Below are 20,326 nucleotides of genomic sequence, written 5' to 3' on the forward strand. Positions count from 1 at the left end.
GCTGGGGCAGGAGATGGGGCAGGATGTGGCTTCAGTGTGGAGGGCAGGAGAGGAGGGAGCGGCCTGGGTGGGCAAGGCTGTGAGGGAGGCTGCTGCGCTGCCCCATGGGGCCACAGTTAGGTCCAGCAGAAGGGGTAGAAGGGGTGCACCGCGCATGCCCTCTACTCATATGCCAGCTCTGAGCCTCTGGAAATCCACATTTGGTTCCTGTATCCTAACAGCACTTCTCACATGTCACTTATTTACAGCCTATGTTATTCACTAGAAGGTGAGCTCAATTCTAGCTGATGACCAGCGTTTCTTCAGTGTGCCCAGATCCTGGGGAAGTGGACTCAGAGAGGTTAGCTGAGTGACAAAAAACCTCCACAGGAAACCACATTTTTAATCCAAAGTGGGTTGCGCCTGCAAAGAAATTTTTAGAACATAAACCATTCCTAAGGACCATCTATTCCTTCCTTAATTAAAAGTATATCGTTAAAAATACGTAGAGAAACAGTTTAGAATAGTCTTTAGAGTCAGACAGACTGAAAATGTCTGTATTCATATGAACCTGGAAGTGTCACTGACCCCCTCTGAGCCTCGGATGCATCTGCAGGATGAGGAATGTAGTACCTACCTTGCCGGGTTATTTTGAGAAAGAAAGAAAAACCCTTGCACACAGTAAGTACTCAAATGGAATGAAATAAAAGATAGTAAGGGCTCCTGTTTCTAATCCTGCCTGTAACATAGCATTTGATCCTTCCTACTCTAAAATAATTGGCATTTATCATCAACATCCCACAGTGATGTGTCTCATGCCATATCTCACTGCTGTGAAACCACAAAAATCAGCTGAAAAGTCTAAGGAGAGTAGATCCTGATCATTGTTTCATTACATATGAGCTTCGGGAAGGGCAGACAACCCACAGATTTACAGAGTATATGGATTTTCACAAAAGGAGCAGATTTGTTCAGCTTTAGGTTTCAACCAATTTCATGAAAACAGACACAAGAGATGCAAACTGCTTTTGTGGATACCGTTCTAGTGGTGGAAGTGTTTAGGTGTGCAGGCTTTGGCGTCCCTGTTCTTGTGCAGATATTAGGGGGAGGGAGGGCATGGTCTTTGGTCCTTCTGGTTACTTGGTTTCTGGGACTCTGAGCTCAGTTTCTCCTCGGGAACAGACTTCCTGCCCACTTGGTCTCCTTCTTAGGCTTCTCTTCTGCCCTGGAAGTGATGCCTGCAGGACTCCTTCCTTCCTAGTCCAGAGTTCCTCTCTCATCTCATCTCCTCTGAGGCCAGATCTTTTTCCTGGTCCCTATCATCTCTGTCTCTCAGACCTTGGGTCCAAAACTGAACTCATCTTCCTCACGGAAGGTGCACTTAACACTCCCACCTTCACCAGCCAGCCAGGCCACCACACCCCTGGCTCTCCCTTGCCTTTTGTGTCTCACACAAGCTCCTTGAGGCCTGGGACTTGGTTTTGCTCACTCCTGCAGCCTTAGTGCTAAAACAGTGCCTACTGTACTGCAGGTGTTAGGAAATATTTGTGGGATGTGTGTTCATCACCAAGTACCCACATCCGTTTCTATGTTTCAGCCTCATCTTGCCAATTACACTTTTGTATTCTTCCCTCTCTTCGAGCAATCACTCATCCCCAGAAATACTGCTAATAAAATAAGACAATTACTTTTCACACTGAAGTCTTCAGAAGTGGTAAGGAGCAGACGCTGAACCCAGTTTTTCACATTCTTAAATCATTTCCCACGATTCAATAAGCAGAAAAAGGGAACAGAAAGTCAGAATTAGATATAGAATTCAGATTCTTTTTCTTTCAAGGACGCATTTTATACAATTTTCAACATTTATACTTTCAAACAAAATGAGCAAAAAATACACTGAGTGCTAAAAAAATCAAAACAGAAGTAATACAATTTTAATTTCAATATTTTAAAATACAGAAATTGGAAAGAATACTAAATACAACTTTAAACAAGTCACTTGTCCTCCCCTATAATAATGTAAGCTACTTAAAGACTTACAAATTTAAAGTAAAATAGAAACAAAATAAATACTGTACACTTTCCCTGCCTGCAGGCAAAAGATGGGAAATACTGTTATGAATCAGCAAAGAAATGCTCTTCAAGCTTCAGCAACCCACCTCCCAGCCACACCCCACGCCATTGTCACACAGTGGGCTTCCGGACTGAAAGGACACACGTCACACACACTAACTGCCTATACAAACAGACGAGACACTATTCCGCAGACACCCCAAACAAGGAGAACAGTCCCCTCAGACCATGGGCATAAAAACCAGTAAGAAAAGTCAGTCAGGCTAGCAAAACGTTCCTACAAAACTAGTAAATACCAGAGCCAACAACTGTCCCCTCTCCAAATTTCACAGATTTGAAACCCCTAAAACCAATACTACCCCTCCCCATCACCCCCCAAAAAATCTTGCTGAAGCACTGGCAAAGTTAGACATTTCACAGTAAATGTGAAAGTTCATATTATATAATCTCTTAAAATGAACCTTTTCACCCTCTTTCCACAGCATGAAACTGTTATGGCTTAATTTATATTAAAAGTAGAAAAAGTCTTTTCTGAAGGAAATCCCATCTGTGAAGATGCATTTCCTGATCAGTGCTATTTCATACCTAACAACTGTATGACTTGCTTTTGCAGTCAGAAGCTGTTTTTGGAAAAATTGAGGTTATAGCTTTTGATTCAGTCTAACTGTAAACTGTAAGGCCCTTAGTTTGGTTTAGGTTTCTTTTGCAAGATAAAATAACCTTGGGGTTCACTTAGCAAGTTACACCTCAGGTCCCTGACTATAATGTGGAAGTTATACATAGTTTTGTAAAAATAAAAGGTTACTTATGAATCTGAGAAGGAAGAAATGATTCTAGGTAAGGAATTAACTCCTCATTATATTTTACATTTAATGCTGGTAAGTTTTACCAACCAAAATACACCAAAGAAATATGAGAGTATGTCTGGGTTATTTTATGCCTGCAAAGTATTATATTTTCGAGCACTTATGATCATTGTTTTGGTGAAAAATCTTGGAGGAAAACAGCTGACATTTTGAAAAGGAACTGGTCAAAATAAAACTGGTTGGAGACAAGTTTTACCTTTATAATTAAGCTCCATTTATGACTAGTTTCTGAAAGAAAGAGAAGTGAATTCAGAGTGTCACAGGTCTTGCATAGGTAAACTACCTGGAGGTCAAGGGCTACGTGGTAGCCAGGGTTTATTAGTGAAATAGTGCAGAGCAGATAAACTTGGAAGAATCACTGAATATAGTTTTGAAAAGGTTTTAACAACAAAATGTAATGTTATACTTGTTAAGACAAAGTCTTAAGACACTAGAAGGGGCACCAGGGTGAGGGGGAGAATCTAAGGATATTGCAAAAGAGTATTATTTTCTCTCAATTAAAATGAGGGAAAAATACTATAGAAGAATAAAATCACAGTCACAACAAGCTAATTGCTTTGGAAATAAACATTTGCTTCCTAATGACCTTAATCTTTAAAATTTATGTTAAGGGTATCAAACATTTGACTTTATAGCATGGAAAAGAAGGAAGGGCTTCTAGGAAGGCTACAGTATTAAGATTACATTACGTTCAACAGCAACAGAATGAGAAAATTAATTCTTCCCCTTTCTTTCCACCTGGTTTCAAGGAAGCACAGCAACATCATCCCATAGGGCAAGCCGAAAACCGGGGACTGTTTTAGGAAGCAAGGTGTCAGAGGCCCCAGATCCACTGTGTCTCCCCACGCAAATCACTGCCCACAGGAAAAACAAGGGTTTCCTGTGTCCCCTTTATTTACCAGCGACACTCTGTCTAGGCTAAAGATCTGAGGCTCAAGCTCCCCAAGACTGCTTTAGAGGAAGGTCTAGGACACCAGGCAAAGACTGGTGAGCTCTAGCTTCTCTCTAAATTAATATTTAATGAGAAAAATGAATTTTTGATAATTACGCCTAGCAGTAGCATACTGGATCACATGATTATTCCAATCAACTCTATCTATAGTCTTACTGCTGCAGAGAGCATCTTTTGAAAAAGGCAGAAAGAATCTTGTCTGTTGAAGATGTCTGGTGGAGTCTCCTTTCCTACAGTGGCGTCTCTCTACCAAGCAACCTGTTGGTACCCAACCCAGAGCAGCTGTCTTTGTGCATTCTCACCCTTCTAACCACTTCGTTCTCCCTACAAGTTCCCTGGGGAGTTGCTAAGTCATTTTAATTCCACGACTTCCTTTATCTTTATACAGTACCTGAAGAGTATGCAGAATCTGTGGGGATGGTACTTTTCTAATTCTTCAAGAAAAACCTGAAGCCATCTTTCAGTTAAATCATCTCAACATACTTGAGGATACTCATTCTCACTCTCTTATCCATAAACAACCTCATTTTTCTTCCACTTCAAGCACGAAACCTGATTTTAATCCAGCACCTTGTTGGAGTTCCTCGGATTTTTAAAGTAGCATGCCTCTAGGCATATATTTGATATAAAATAAACACCATGAATAGTATTAGTTTTCATTTAAAAATATATATAAAGGTGCATTCATTAATTACCAGTTTTAACTTAATGGTAAGTTCTCTGTACGTATGAAGTGTTAATAGGTTGTTTTTCTTAGTTGATTATCATACTAAACACTTTAATCCAAATTTACAAATGAGGAAACTAAGAGTCAGAAAGAGTAAGTGACTTATTCAAGGTTACAACACAGCTGATAACTAGGTGGCAGAACTTGGACAAAAGCCCAGGTCTTCTGCTTCCTTGCATGCTATACCAAGTCCCTGTATGACCATATTAATTACCAAGTTGAAGCATTTCTTAAACTGTGAAATTACTTTCACTTCTACAGTGGCATATCTCAGTTGAAACTAAAAAAGTTAGGATTTTTTTTTTTTGAGATTGAGTCTCGCTCCATCGCCCAGGCTAGAGTGCAATGGCACGATCTCGGCTTACTGCAACCTCTGCCTCCCGGGTTCAAGCGATTCTCCTGCCTCAGCCTCCCGAGTAGCTGGGATCACAGGCACCTGCCACCACACCCAGCTAATTTTTGTATTTTTAGTAGACATGGGGTTTCACCATATTGGCCAGGTTGGTCTCGAACTCCTGACCTTGTGATCCGCCTGCCTCGGCCTCCCAAAGTGTTGGAATTACAGGCATGAGCCACGGCGCCCAGCCCTCAGGATGTTTTTTAATGAACAGGGGTCCTCTTTTGCTCACATTTGCTTAGAAGTGAAAATAATACTGCTAATTTCCTGGAGAAGATACTTTCAAGGTATCCAGAGACCACAACTGCAACTTTATCTTCTCCCACAGTACTAGGTAGTGCTGGGCACACAGTAGATGTTTGATAAATACCTGTTGATCCCATATGAATAAATACAGTAGACTATATTGAAAAGGCAATAATTAGGATTATTTAAAAATAGAAAAGTATTCAAGCTAAGTAATTAGTGATAAAGATGGGCTTGTTTCCTCTGAGTTTATGAGTTCAGTCAGAATCTTTAATTCTGTATGCTTAAAAATGAACTGATACTTACGAAGTTCAATGTATTTCTAGGATACTGAACTACTACAAACTGCCAACTTTATATTGTTTACATCATTCATCAATATTGAAAAGCATAATATTATGTGACATTGTGAATTATAATCCAGTGGATCCCAGCTGAACAGTCACTTATTTGAAACAATACAGGAAAATTATCATCTATTACTATTATTAAAGTTGCATATGTTAAATCATAATTTTCAATTTTACATATTTGTATTTGCTTACGACTAGCTAAATGCTATCAATGCTGTCTTCCTAAGTTGCTGTGTCTGTATGGTATAAATGAGGTTCTCTATTACTGTTAATTAAGCCCAGGTACTGGCAGCAGTTACCACAAAGTTCAGTCATTTCCATGAGATAAAGGGATGCATCACGGCCAGTAATGTTATAAGAGGTTTGACTAGGAGTCACCGGATCAATGGCTGAATTTTCACCAATTCAGAAAAAGATACATGGATTCTATTCGAGTTCTTCTATTACCTTGCTGAAAGTTTTCTAACCTAGCCACACTTAAGGGGCTAAAACTACTAAAAATGAATCCACAGTACCTTCACTTTAGAATTCCACATACAGGCTACTCAAAATTAGTACTTCTCAGCCTAAGGACACAGTGGATACTGGCCACAATTTTAATTCATAAAAATAAATTAAATTTCATTTTAATTCATAAAAATAAATTTTCATTTTAATTTTTGTGGCTAAAGAAAGAAACTGAAAAACTCAGAGTTGTGAAAAACATAAAGGAAAAAAGAAAACCCAGATCATGATATAACAGGAAAAGGAAATCACAGCTCTTACACCTCTTATTTCTTAACCCAAAATAAAAACATGACTATTGTAACACCAACTCAGGATCTACAGAAAACCAACACATCACAAGAATACACTGTGTGGGAAGGTAGGAGAATCAGTCAAACCCAGATTTTTGACATCCTGAGATAAGATGACTCTACCCATCTTTCCACTGGTTTTGGCATAGTGTAGACAGGGTTTACACGGGTTGTTTATAGACACTGAGGATTTCAATAAAAATTATTTTTCCTGATACCCAGATAAGATTCAGACTTTGGTCCAGTCACTCTGAACCAAAAAGGCTACTTCATAAACTATTTCATATTTATCCCATGACATTTTGGAATGGGGACACTAAGAAGTATTTCTCTTTGAAAATACACATTTGAATGCAACCATCAAAGATGATGGTACAGACTTTTTTCTTCTTAGCAATTCAAGTGATACTTAATAGAGAAGGGTAAGTCCTGCTATCTTGCTGAGTAAAAAAAGACAAATCCACAATACGGCCGTACTTCTTCTCCATAAAAATAAATTTTATCTATTTGTCTATATTTTCTTTGTAGGAATTTGTAAAATGCTCTATTGTCAGACTCGGGAACATTTCTGCCTCACCCCCGGAAATCCCTTATTTTTATGCCATGGAGGGAAAAAAGGGAAAACAGAAGCTACTAAAAGCAACTGAAAACTGGCATTTAGTAAAAATCATACATAAAGGAAATAAATGATTACCTTAAGTTTAACCAGATACTTAACCTCAATATGCACTGGTCAGGTTAGGATAGATGGAAGAAACTGCCAAAAGCACCTATTTTACTCCAAATCCATATCTTAAGTAATTCTTTGAAAATTAAGAAATAAAAAAAGTAAATACACACAAAAGAGCTATTCCAACATGCTTGCTTCTATACAACTTAATGTAGTATTAATCCTATTATATTACGGCTTATTATGCAGATTTGAATATCCTAAGTCAAATAACATTTTCCAACAAATCAGGTATGGAGAATAAAAGCATCATAAGATATAACCTCCGCAGCAGGTGTCAGTCCTGTTGTCCAACACCAGCAGTACGAAGAAGGCCTGTTGTAGTTACAAATGTATTTGGAAAAACTATAAACATGACAATTTAACCAAACTTATAATACTTTTCCCACAAGTAGGAAAAAGATATTAAAGCTGTTCTCTTTGGGACCCAGATATCATCAGCAGAAATGAAAATGCAAAAGCCTATTTTTTTAATATTGAGAAGAAAATCACAATGTCAAATGAAATGAGAAATGAGGGATCTTTTATGGAGTTTTTACACATTGGCTAAGAAAGTATTTCCCTGCAAAGAGAAGAGTCTCACTGGGTCATCACAAAATGATAGGGAGTGCAGAGGGAAGGTGGGATATAAGGTAATCAACCTGGATAACAGTATGCACCTTGGATGTTAGCAAAAGCGAAGCTAATAGCTTATAAAAAACACATGAAATATATAAAATAAAATGATTTTCATATACATCTTAATTTAAAATAATTAATGCATCAAATCCCTGTTTAAGACTTTAACCTGAATATCAAATTTAAGAGTCCAGACTAGTTACTGTTACCGTGGCTCTTCCCCACATGTAACACACACACTATCAAAAATAATTTAAAAACCTTCACATTCTTACATCTAAATTAGTGAGATATTTCTCCAGAAATCTTCCAAATAAATAGCTTTAAAAAAAGAATTTAAAAGCTGTTAACTTTTAAAAAAAATCTGTTAAATAAATTATTGATAATTCTTTACCCTACCACTGAAAATACATCAAGACACTACCAACAACAAAATAAAATTCAAGCCCTGACAAGAGACCCTTTCCAGTTCGAGGTCTCTTTTTAAGGTTCTACCCTCCTTCCTCCTCTCCCCCACCAGGTCCAAAATGGTTATTGCTGAGTGGGTGTGGCACAGTGAAAATGCAGCATCAGGTTCATTCTGTTCTTCGGGCAGTGTTCTTACTATACACACAAACTGCTCCAGGCAAGGGGACAGGGGAAGCTCCAGACTCCTGCACCCCTAGACTGGTCTCCAAAGGGAAGAATGGCTGCAACAGCAGCTCTGTCACACAAAGAAACGTGCATGGCCATTTCTGTTCAACTTAAGGATCTTCCCAAGACGTTGCTTGGCTGTTGCCATTCCTTTTTTTGGACGTTTACCTATAAAACACCAAAAGAAGTGTAAATAACAATGAAAAGCACACTTAAGAGAGTACCTGGAAGACTATGAGGGGAGCTTTCTTTATGGGAAGTAAGCCCTTAGGTGTTCTGCATGGACAAAGTCATACTTCTAGACTTCTGCTGTTTAAAACCCTTCCACCTCATCACACTAGGCCCTCACAAGACTCCCAAGGCCTTCCCACAGTCTGGTCTACCTGCTCTTCAGCCTGGGTTCTTCCCTATCCTGCATTACACTATGCTTAGGCAACAAAACAGACTACCACTTCACAAATACCCCATATCCTGCTTCTCCCCTTTATGCCCTGCCTCAGGCTTGATCCTCTGCCTTCAAAGCTGTCTATTTTGTCAATTTCCCCAATTCAGCCTGGTTAATCCCTGAGCATCTGATTTTAGGATCTGTCTTTTGCTCCTCAGAGCTGATTTGGGGATCCTTTTTCTTTGTTCCTATAGTAGCCTGTGTATACTGCCATCAAGATGCACGAGATGCTGAACAACTTGAGTGTAGAGACTACACGTCAACTGCCACGATGACCATCACATACAGTCAGAAATATACTTCCTCTATACATGTGTGAAAGTTACCTTTTGTTGCTTGGTTGCTGATAGGTGGTGGATTTGATGCCGGTCTCTTGGTAGGGTGAAGGGGCACGGAGAAGGAAGTTTCACCAACTGGCCTTTCTGGGCTTAGACTGCCATTACTTAGCTGGCATGTTCCCGAAGTCAGGTTTGAATTCTGCATATACTTTCCATTCTGAAGGCTTGAGCCGCTGCTGTCCACATAATTCCTACTTTGTACCCTCTGACTAATTTCTGATGAACCTTCCTTTTTGATGCATTTCTGGCTTCTACTTAGATCCTGAAGGAGGAGGAAGGAAATGAGGCTGAATTTTTAGGGTTTAAATGACGTATTTAAGCTCTCTATGCATTGGCAAAGTCAAGTAACAGAAGAAACAAACTACTGAATTCTGATTTTCTTAACATCTATTAGCCACAGAATGACCACTCCCGCATCATGTCGTCTCAGTAGCTCTAAAGGACGTGGGTCTTGAAGTTGCATCATAAGTTAAGAAGGCGAAAGACAGAGTGAGAGAAAACAATGTAAACAGGCAACACGCCCTACTTGCTACTCCGCTCAGTGAGCACATGCCACACACGGACCCTGAGCTGGAGAAACGGTTCTCCCACTTCCTCGACACGTCACAGCTCCCTTGGACCTCTCATGTGCCATGTTCTTTTCTAGAATCTATCTTTTGTCAGGTTCATCTCCACTGTATTTTTTTGCTAGGAAATCCTTAGATCCAGAGTCCCAAGCTTGGTGTTTTCCTTTTACTACAACCACTCTTTCAGTCTCTTAAGACTATTGAGTAAACTTCCAGGGGGCAAAAAAACGCTACTGATTGGTGAGTCTTGAAATCAACTGAGAGGGTCATAATTAGCATTAAAAAGAGAAAGGAACAGACTAGATGTGAACAGAGTACACTACAGTGTGAATGTTTCATGAAACCAGTTTTCATTATGCTAATCATCCATCCTCTGTTTTCATTTATTTTCAAAAACAATTATAAAAACAACAGCCAGATTTAAATAATAGCTTACATTATGTAATGAATCCTACAGTGCTAATAAGTGATAAACTTTATGACCAGCTACAGTGAGGCACTATAAAATCATATTCTGAAAAGTATAATGAGATTTCTTATGACCTTTGACTCTGGAATGTATACTTATAGTCAAAGAACGTATACTCACAAAGCCTCCCTTTAAAAAAAAAAAAAACAAAACTTGCCTCTTCTTATAAAAGTAATTGCTTAAATATTTTAAAAATATAGATAAGCCAAATTAAAAAAAATTAATAAAAACCACCCATAATTCCACTACTCAGAGATTAATGATGTTCCATATTTAGGGGCAGAGTCTTTTCTGTCTATATACACAGATGTCTCCTCCTGCAGGGATTTTAGTCCATTCCTCCAGTCAACCCAGGGCTCTGGAAGATGGCAAAACCCAGGAGGCCCTTTTCACTTCTGCTGAGGTCTTTCAGTGCTATGTGAAAGCTTTATTCACAAGAGATTTCCCCTTCACTTCTTTTTTTTTTTTTTTTTTTTTTGAGACGGAGTCTCGCTCTGTCACCCAGGCTCGGGTGCAGTGGCCGGATCTCAGCTCACTGCAAGCCCCGCCTGCCCGGGTTCACGCCATTCTCCTGCCTCAGCCTCCCGAGTAGCTGGGACTATAGGCGCCCGCCACCTCGCCTGGCTACTTTTTTTGTGTGTGTTTTTTAGTAGAGACGGGGTTTCCCCGGGTTAGCCAGGATGGTCTTGATCTCCTGACCTCGTGATCCGCCCGTCTCGGCCTCCCAAAGTGCTGGGATTACAGGCTTGAGCCACCACGCCCGGCCTCCCCTTCACTTCTTAAACAGTCGACTCAAGTTTCCCTGTCTCCTCTTCCCTCCTTCCCTTCTCACCCACAAATGTTTCTTCACTTAAAGGAGAACTAGAGGCAATATTTCTGCCTTTGCTGATTTACTTTCTTTCTTACGTGTGCTTAGGGTAGAGAGATTTGGGGCCCCACAATGCCACACGAGAACTTCGATTCTTTCTTTAGCTGCTGTTTTCCAACGTTTGCAGCAAAAGGTTGTATCACTTTCCTTGTTTGGTGCTGCTGGTAAAGTTTTAGTTTTTTCAAAACTGCTACTTTGGACTCATTTTGTTTGGCATAAGCATTAATATTCTGGGATCCTAAAACATCCAGGTTTTTTTTTTTTTTTAATTATTATTATACTTTAAGTTCTAGGGTACATGTGCATAACGTGCAGGTTTGTTATGTATGTATACTTGTGCCATGTTGGTGTGCTGCACCCATCAACTCGTTAGCACCCATCAACTCGTCATTTATATCAGGTACAACTCCCAATGCAATCCCTCCCCCCTCCCCAGGTTTTTCTCTTATAGCAACGGTTCTTCATCTGGAATCAATGAATGGTGTGGGGCAAGAGGGGGTGGTAGTAGCACAAATGGTGAGTAATGTAAGCAAAAGTTGTGTTTATCATGAATGTTTTTGCCAGAAAGATAATCTGTAACTTTCATCAAATGCGCAAAGAAATTTGGTATCCAAAACTGTTCAAGAAACAGATCAGAGATTAAAAAGATATGATATTCTTCTTTTCCTTGAATATTTCAATCTAACCAGATATAACCTACAGGGCAAAGTTGGCAGCCAGTGGTTTAACTGCTCCCTTGAATAAATTATTCTTTTCCAGATGGCATTCTATCCATGAGCCTTATGTTAGTCATCATTTTGGCATCTCTCAAAATGGACAATTGTTCAAATGTGCATTTAACTGTAATTTTTTGGCTGCCTAGATCTAGCAGTTGATAACTGGTTGTTACAGTTTTAAAAAAGAAAGCAAAAACTACGTTAATGACCATTTAAAATCTCCTTTTAACGTTTCAAACTTTGACTATACCTGAGGATTAAATCTGGAAGTATCAAACTGTTTAATCCAGGAGGAAGTCCTCAAGTCTGGATCTTCAGTCTTGACATGGTATCCTAAAAAGAAGTTTTAGTTTAATTAACTTTGCACAAACTTGATATGAAATGACAAAATTAACCTAATGCTTAAAAATAAAAGCAGGCTGGGTGCGGTGGCTCATGCCTGTAATCCCAATACTTTGGGAGGCCGAGGCAGGTGAATCACTTGAGGTCAGGAGTTCAAGACCAGCCTGGCCAACATGGTGAAATCCCGTCTCTACTAAAAATACAAAATTTAGTTGGGTTTGGTGGCAGATGACTGTAATCTCAGCTACTTGGGAGGCTGAGGCACAAGAATCACTTGAACTCGGGAGGTAGAGGTTGCAGTGAGCTGAAATCATGCCACTGCATTCCAGCCTAGGCAATAGAGTGAGATTCCATCTTGGGGGAGAAAAAAAAAAAAGCAAATTTATGTTGACATTTTATTTAAAAACACATTAACTCTTGAGATACTTATTTGCATACCTTTACCTTCACTATTTGTCTTTCCCTCTCAAAAACAAAAAGTCACCAGCTCATAACCTATTATGTTAATTCTTTTGATTCTCTCAAAGACTGTCTTCATTTATTCATTCATTCGCTAGACAAGTGAAGCAGTGAGATGGAGAAGGAACAAATAAATCTGTAATTGTTCGTGATCAGTTAGTTATAAACACCACCACACTCAGACAAGCCTCAAAGACCGTCTTTATATAATGGGTTTTGGGCTACATGCTGGAAGATCTACAATCAAATTTTTTTTTTGAGACAGAGTTTCGCTCTTGTTGCCCAGGCTGGAGTGCAATGGTGCGATCTCGGCTCACTGCAACCTCCACCTCCCAGGTTCAAGCAATTCTCCTGCCTCAGCCTCCCAAGTAGCTAGGATTACAGGCATGTGCCACCACGCCCAGCTAATTCTTGTATATTTAGTAGAGATGGGGTTTCTCCATGTTGGTCAGGCTGGTCTTGAACTTCCAACCTCAGGTGATCCGCCCGTCTCGGCACCCCAAAGTGCTGGGATTACAGGCATGAACCACTGCGCCCAGCGATATAGAATCAAATTCTATGGCCACCTATTGTATATGTAAAACCAATGCAATAATTCTCTCTAAAAATGGTACATTTTTCCACGTAGAATAAAGGCAGGTATTTGCCTGAATTTTGCAGTATTTCCATGAAAGTGTTCAAAGGACTAAAGGAACACAAAATGGTGCAGCAGAAAAACAGACAAACCCAGATTTGAAATTGAGTTATTCCATTACCAACACAACTTTAGGTAACTTATTTATCCTCTCCAAACTTCAATTTCCTCTTATACAATAAGCAAAGACTTTGAGATCAGATGGTCCTGGCTTCAAATTCCAATACCACTGAATAATAGCTACGCAAAGTACGGACAAGTTAAGTTAAATTCGTTTTATTAAGTCTTATTTCCTTTACCAGTAAAATGAGAGTAATTTTACCTACAAGTATTGTTTTAAGAATTAAGTGAAATAACCAGGCATGGTGGCTCACACCTGTAATCTCAGCACTTTGGAAAGCAGAGGCAGCAGGATCACCTGAACTCAGGAGTTGGAGACCAGTCTGGGCAACATAGTTGAGACCTCGTCTCTACAAAATATCAAAAAATTAGCCAGGTGTGGTGACATATATCTGTAGTTCCAGCTACTTGGGAGGCTGAGACAGGAAGACTGCTTGAGCCCTGGAGGTTGAGGTTGAGGTTACAGTGAGCCATATTTGTGCCACTGCATTCCAGCCTGGGCAACAGAGTGAGACAGTCTCAAAATAAATAAATAAATAAATAAATAAATAAATAAATAAATAAATAAAAATTATTTCAGTGAAATGGATGTCAGGCTCCTCAGGTACATAACTGATAATTGATAATTATGTAGGATCAAACACAATTATTATACAGGCATTCAATTTTAATATAGTACTATCTTCTCCCCAGTTGTCCTCAGGCTTTTTGGGATACAAACATTTTCTCTAAAGGCACAAAGAAGAAAACACTATGTGGCATGCCTAACACTGCCACTGAGTCCATTCTCTTTTCCTAATACTTTCTTTTCAAGTAGGAGAAAGAATAGCCTCAATCAGAAAGAAACAGTTCAAAACTTGTTTTTCCTCTCATAAAAGGAAAAAGGGCTGATTGTTCAAGCTTAGTTGACCATTTAAGGCACCAAAACACTCCTTCCACTCTGATCAACCTGTCTGTAAAAGGGAACTAACACTACCTGGCTTGCAGTAACAGTGGAAGAATGGTGCTAGTGAACACAACTGTCAATCCCAGGTAATTTACATTTTGAGGTCTTCTGCTTCCATCTTACATGATGTGTCAGCATTGTGCTTTTTTTGGTCAACCTTCTTAACACATTTCCAACTAAAGATGCTTATTCATAATCTCTAACCTAAATGAGGATTATTGAGCCATTAAGTTGGGCACCATATGTTACTTTTTAGAGATGGATATTTTATGTTTCTTACCACATTCCACTGGTTTATGATAGCGATACAACTGCCTAACCTCAGGGTTACTGCTATGGCAGCTGCTGGGATCCTGGAGAGAGTTTCTTTCACCACTGCAGCCTGTGCTTTGTATTTGCCTTTGTAAACAAGTGGAATAGTGCAACCCTGCCATAGACAGCATGCCCTGAATAGCTTCTTCCTCTGTGCTCGTCGAGGTAGGACATTCCCTAAAGAGGAGATGACACAAAAACGGAGTCTATTTTTTCTGATGACATTTTTGGTAAAATGTAAAACTAAAAAAAATGTTCATAGTATTTATCTTACAATATAATAAGACTTACTACTATCAGCAAGCCTACCTTTTAATTGGAATTTCACTTCTAGATGGCTTCTGGCTCTTTCGAAGGAAGTTCCTCATCACATTAGATTCCTCCTTAAAGTTGGATGTTATTTCTTGTTTCTTTTCATCACCTGAACTTTCAGACTCTTCAGTGGTAAAGTTATTTTTCTGAGATAATAATTACACGAAACAAAGCTACATAAGAAATTGACCAACTCTGTATAAATTAGTCCAAAAAGATTTTATACATCTAGGGAAAGTCAGAATCTTAATTATCATGGAATTATTTCTGTATTTCACATGGAAAAAAATGATAATCTCTATTAACTAGCTGAACATACTACCTTAAAAAAATACACAGTACAGGCTTTCTTTAAGGTAAAATAAAATACAATCCATGAGAAATATGAAACAATAATAGTATAAGCAAAGGAATCTCTCCCTCTACCCTTTCCAAAATCAGACAAAAGCTCTATGTCTCAAATGTGAATGGTCACATGATGGCGTGTGTGTACACTGACCACCACAGAAGACCCTGGATAAGTCAGAGAGACAAGCTTTGAGAAAAGCTGTCATTCGCCTTCCTTCCAGGAGAAGTTACGTGATGCTCATCTTTCCATCAAATAACGTACAAGCCACAGGGTCTCAGGCGTACCAGTGCAGTGCACTCAGGTCCAGAGTCTTCTGACTCAGAAATATCAGAATATCCTGATGATCTACTCCTGAGTTCTGATTTCACACGTGTAAAAAACCCTGAAAAAGAATGAAAATTTGAGAGAAAAAGAGAAAGTCATTTGACTATGATGAACAAGGTGACAAAGTGATATCTAAAGTCCATCCAGCTTGTGATGTCTCTCAATCTCTTGCTCTACCTTCCTTTTTCACTTTTATTTTCTTTATTTCTTTCTCCCCTTAAGGTCTTTCTCCATAATTGGCCAAGATACAGACTGAAGTATATTCTCAAATATTAAGTGTGGTATTTCCATAATTATATATACCTTATTTGGATAGATTGACTGTTTTATATTTCTTTCCAGAAGAAAAATGTTGAAACTAAAATTAGCTACTAGATGCATTTCACACTTCTCCTTTTGCATTAGTTGTATCATTAGAAAACAAAAAGATAACTTTCCCAAACATAAAAAGCAGTCACGTAGATAGTGAATTCAACATGCTTATAAACTGGGCTTTCTCTTTCATGAGGCACTGACATAGAGCAATGGTTCGATGGATTCCTGTTGATTAGCACCTGGCATGTGGGCAAAGGCAGAGTCACCAACTACAGCAGTGCCAATTTTACTCAAATTAGCAGGAACTGGGGTGTTCAACATGGATTAAATGTTAGTTATCTGAAACATTTATTTGTCAAGACCCAAAATATTTATTTGAACTACTTTTTAAAATAGAAGGGAATACAGAGATCCTGAAATATGTTGAGAAATTAAAGCTTAATTCAAAGAAGAAAGACCTTAAGGAGAAGGAGTGTTACTATTTTGCCATACTGATGATAACCAATTAATAACCCAGTAAAGACCTTCTTGTCAACAAGTAATCAATTAAAACCACAATACATGGATTACTAACAGCTTCAGATTAGCTAATCATATGTACTTCCTAATTCTGAAAACCATATACATGGTACCTGAACTTATACATAAAATTAGATTAAACTTGAAACTTTTATTTTAGGGAGTAGAGGCCTATAACATGCATGAGCTTTCAAGTGACTCTTTAAAAACTGACTAGAGGAGTGCATCTCTAACCCACATACATCCCCCTCACTGAGAACACCATGCCTGGACACTACACCTCACTGGGCATTCACGTTCAGCACTTCTCTGATGGGTGAACTACTCAGACATACTTCCGATTTTTCAAGACAGTTTTAGGGACACAAAACTTTTCTGCTATTATAAACTTAAGAACTTCAAAATTAGCAAGTTACTTTACATATTATATTAGTAATGAAAAGATCTTTAACCATTAAAAAAACATACTGTTCAGTGGTTTTTGAGATTCTTCATTTTCTACTCCCTCTATTCTTGAACGCTCTTCTATCTTCATTTTTGCCTTTTTTGTCCTTCTTTTATCCTCTTCATTTTCACTATCTGCTGTATAAAGACTCTGATCTGCAAAGGGCTGTCTTTCATCTCTGTATCAAGAAGGAAAAATAATCAAGTTAGAATATAGTGCAAGACTCTGTAGCCAAACAGTATTTATTCCCCCTCCCTTAATTTACAAGGAGTAGAAAATGGAGACACTATCCCCATATTTCAATCAACTGTGCAATAGTATGTACTAGGGATCTGAGGTTTGTTTTTTGTTTGTTTGTTTGTTTTTGTTTTTTGAGACAGGGTCTTGCTCTGTTGCCCTGGCTGCAGTGTAGTGGCACAATCATAGCTCACTGTAACTTTGTACTCCTGGGCTCAAGCGATCCTCTCACCTCAGTTTCTCAAGTAGCCAGGACTACGGTACGGCCACCACACCCAGCTAATTTAGTTTTAGTTTTTTGTAGAGATGGAGTCTCGCTAAGTTGTCCAGGCTAGTTTCAAACTCCTAGCCGCAGACATCTTCCCACCTCAGACTCCCAAATCAACTTGGGATTATGGGTGTGAGCCACTGAGCTCACTACAGATTAAACAGGGATCCCCAGCACCTGGGCCATAGACTGGTACCAGTCCGTGGCCTGTCAGGAACTGGGCTGCACAGCAGGAGGTTAGTTAGTGGGCCAGTGAGCATTACCACCTGAGTTCTGTCTCCTGTCAGATCAGTGGCAGCATTAGATTGTCACAGGAGCGTGAACCATATTGTGAACTACACATGTCCAAGGGTTACACACTCCTTATGAGAATTTAATGCCTGATGATCTGAGGTGGAACAGTTTAATCCCAAAACCATTCCCTGGCTGAGAAAAAATTGTCTTCCACAAAACCGGTCCCTGGTGCCAAAAGGGTTGAAGACCACTGGGTTAAATGAACAAAGGAAACCCAATGAAGATTCATCTATTTGATACTCTGATTTACTTTACATACTTAATTATTCTTCCATTTGTCAGCAGTAATCGTAGATCATTATCTTTCGCTCTCCATTCAGGTACCGTGGAAGATGGTTGGAGATGTTTGTTGAATTTTCCATTCAGTTTAGAGCTCAAGATGTCCTGAAGGTATAAAAGCAGAACTTACTTACCATCCACCCTCAGGTAGCCCTGCTTGACTGAAGGAATACAGTATACCACCACCTCCCCCATGGTTCTGCATCTCAAAGATACAGGCAGCCACCTGGGCTTGGGGATATGCAGCAGTATGGCACTCCAGAGTTCCTAAAGCCAAAGCAAGAGTATGGCTCATCTTTCTGGAGGGCCATTAACCATGAAATGCATTCTAGAAAGTAAAACATAAAATATGCATAAAGTGAATTCAAAGAAATGTCATTCTTTTTTTTTTTTTTTTTTTTTTTTTTGTGAGATGGAGTCTCGCTCTGTCACCCGGGCTGGAGTGCAGTGCCCAGATCTCAGCACACTGCAAGCTCCGCCTTCTGGGTTTACACCATTCTCCTGGCTCAGCCTCCTGAGTAGCTGGGACTACAGGCGCCCGCCACCTCGCCCGGCTAGTTTTTTGTATTTTTTAGTAGAGACAGGGTTTCACTGTGTTAGCCAGGATGGTCTCAATCTGCTGACCTCATGATCCGCCCGTCTCGGCCTCCCAAAGTGCTGGGATTACAGGCTTGAGCCACTGCGCCCGGCCCAGAAATGTCATTCCTACAGAAAGCTGAAAAACTGGAGAAGCGCTGCCTCAGAGTATTTTAGCTCTCTTCCCCTTGCTTCTTCCTGCTCAAGTGCTAGCTACTGGGCCTTTCCATTCACTCATCCTTCATCTAATACCGAGTCAGCAACTTACAGATCACCACACTGCTACCACTACGAACAAGGGTCACCATGTGACATAAAGGTAGTAGCTGGTTTTTAATGTATAAAAAAGACTTCCTTTTCATAGTGATTTTCCCCTTAATAATAAATAGAATAAATAGAACCTTTCATAATAAGCTTAATCTTCTCTGATGATTACAGTTTAGAACAACATAATCTTAAAACAATATAATTACATACAATTTAAAATATTTAAGAAAGTTTTATATATATGGGTTTTTTTTTTTTTTTAAGCCAGGATCTAGCTACGTTGGTCTTAAACTCCTGGGCTTAAATGATCCTCCTGACTTAGTCTCCTAAGCAGCTGGGACTACAGGCCCACACCACAGCACCTGGTTCTTCGATCTTATTCATTTAAAATGGTTGCTTATCCCCTACTTGGGATGTAAAAGTATGGATGATGCAGAGCTCACTACAAAGTCACTACCATGTTCTGCAAAGGCGCTACACTGATCTCATTACTGCCTTCCACTTTCCCCTTTGTCCAGTAGGCCAGCACTTCACAAAGTTTAAGAGTTTCGTCTGACAGTCTCCCAGTCTAACAGTCCTCTAGGCTGACTGCTGGCTCAAGCAGACGCTTTCTGCATTTGCTCTTCCCTCTGCCTGTAATGTGATTCCTCCAACCACCGAGTAACCATTTGACTTCTTCCTATTTGTTATTCAGCTGTTGGTTCAAACCCGAGAGACTCTCTGACCACCTTAGCTAAAGCAGCCAGCTTTACCTCATCCCTCTTTATTCTGTTGTTCTATTGTTTTGGGTTTTTAAAATAACACTTATCATCTGAAATTATATTATTTTAGTATATGTCTCTGTCTCCCCATCCTTCCAGCTTGAACTAGGATTGAAGCTTCATGAGGGGCAGGGACTTAAGTTTTGCTCACAATGTTCTCCAGAGCCTAGAAGAGGAAGTGGTACTTGCTAAAGACTCAATAAATGTATCAGCAATCAAATGAGGTCTATTCATTCAAATTCTACACTAAAACCTAGAAAGATTTGCTGCAGCCAAGATTAGATAAACAATAGTCAGACTATTCTCTTATTAAGCCTTTAAAGACTTTAAGGAACAGCCAGGTTTCTTTTTGTTGTCATGAAACATAATACTTGCCTCTTCCCATGGACACATCTCTAATCTTTTGAGGACCTCCCTTGTGTGGAGCTCTAGGATGTCTAGGTTAGAAGGAGTTCGGACATTATGATCTCGAAGTTTCCTCATCTTTCTTCGGGAATGGTATGGGGAAGTTGCTTCATTTGAGGATCGTGAAACTGGACACACAGTAGGAATTCCCTGAGATTTAACTGGTTTGCCGTTTTCCTCCTTTAAGAATTAAAATCAGAGTATTTTTATGAGAAGGCTACTACATACATACATGACTAACTAGTCATCCATAAAAATATTTTAGAAAACAAAAACCATTCAGTTTAACCATATAAACACAAAAAAGACTAAATCCTAAGATTCAAACAGCTTTGCTGAGACCTTTACACCCCTTCTCTCTCCAACATAATATACTGTGAACATATTTG

General features: G+C 39.3%; 1 protein-coding gene across 2 annotated transcripts in view; it reads right to left on the minus strand.

Moving 5' to 3' along the window:
- Positions 1-7,567: 7,567 nt before the first annotated feature.
- Positions 7,568-20,326, minus strand: part of KDM7A (lysine demethylase 7A) — an 89,923-nt gene continuing 77,164 nt past the window's right edge. For both annotated transcript variants that reach the window (XM_023184874.3, XM_023184875.3), the window contains exons 12-20: positions 19,908-20,117; positions 17,909-18,033; positions 16,874-17,028; positions 15,532-15,629; positions 14,896-15,044; positions 14,555-14,763; positions 12,024-12,106; positions 9,143-9,416; positions 7,568-8,539 (exon numbers count right to left, since the gene is read on the minus strand). In XM_023184874.3, the coding sequence (XP_023040642.1) occupies positions 8,445-8,539; positions 9,143-9,416; positions 12,024-12,106; positions 14,555-14,763; positions 14,896-15,044; positions 15,532-15,629; positions 16,874-17,028; positions 17,909-18,033; positions 19,908-20,117 (1,398 nt within the window). In that variant the 3' untranslated portion in view covers positions 7,568-8,444. The remainder of the gene's footprint in view (positions 8,540-9,142; positions 9,417-12,023; positions 12,107-14,554; positions 14,764-14,895; positions 15,045-15,531; positions 15,630-16,873; positions 17,029-17,908; positions 18,034-19,907; positions 20,118-20,326) is intronic.

This window comes from Piliocolobus tephrosceles, chromosome 8 (assembly GCF_002776525.5).
Source record: "Piliocolobus tephrosceles isolate RC106 chromosome 8, ASM277652v3, whole genome shotgun sequence".
NCBI classification, from domain to species: Eukaryota; Metazoa; Chordata; class Mammalia; order Primates; family Cercopithecidae; genus Piliocolobus; species Piliocolobus tephrosceles.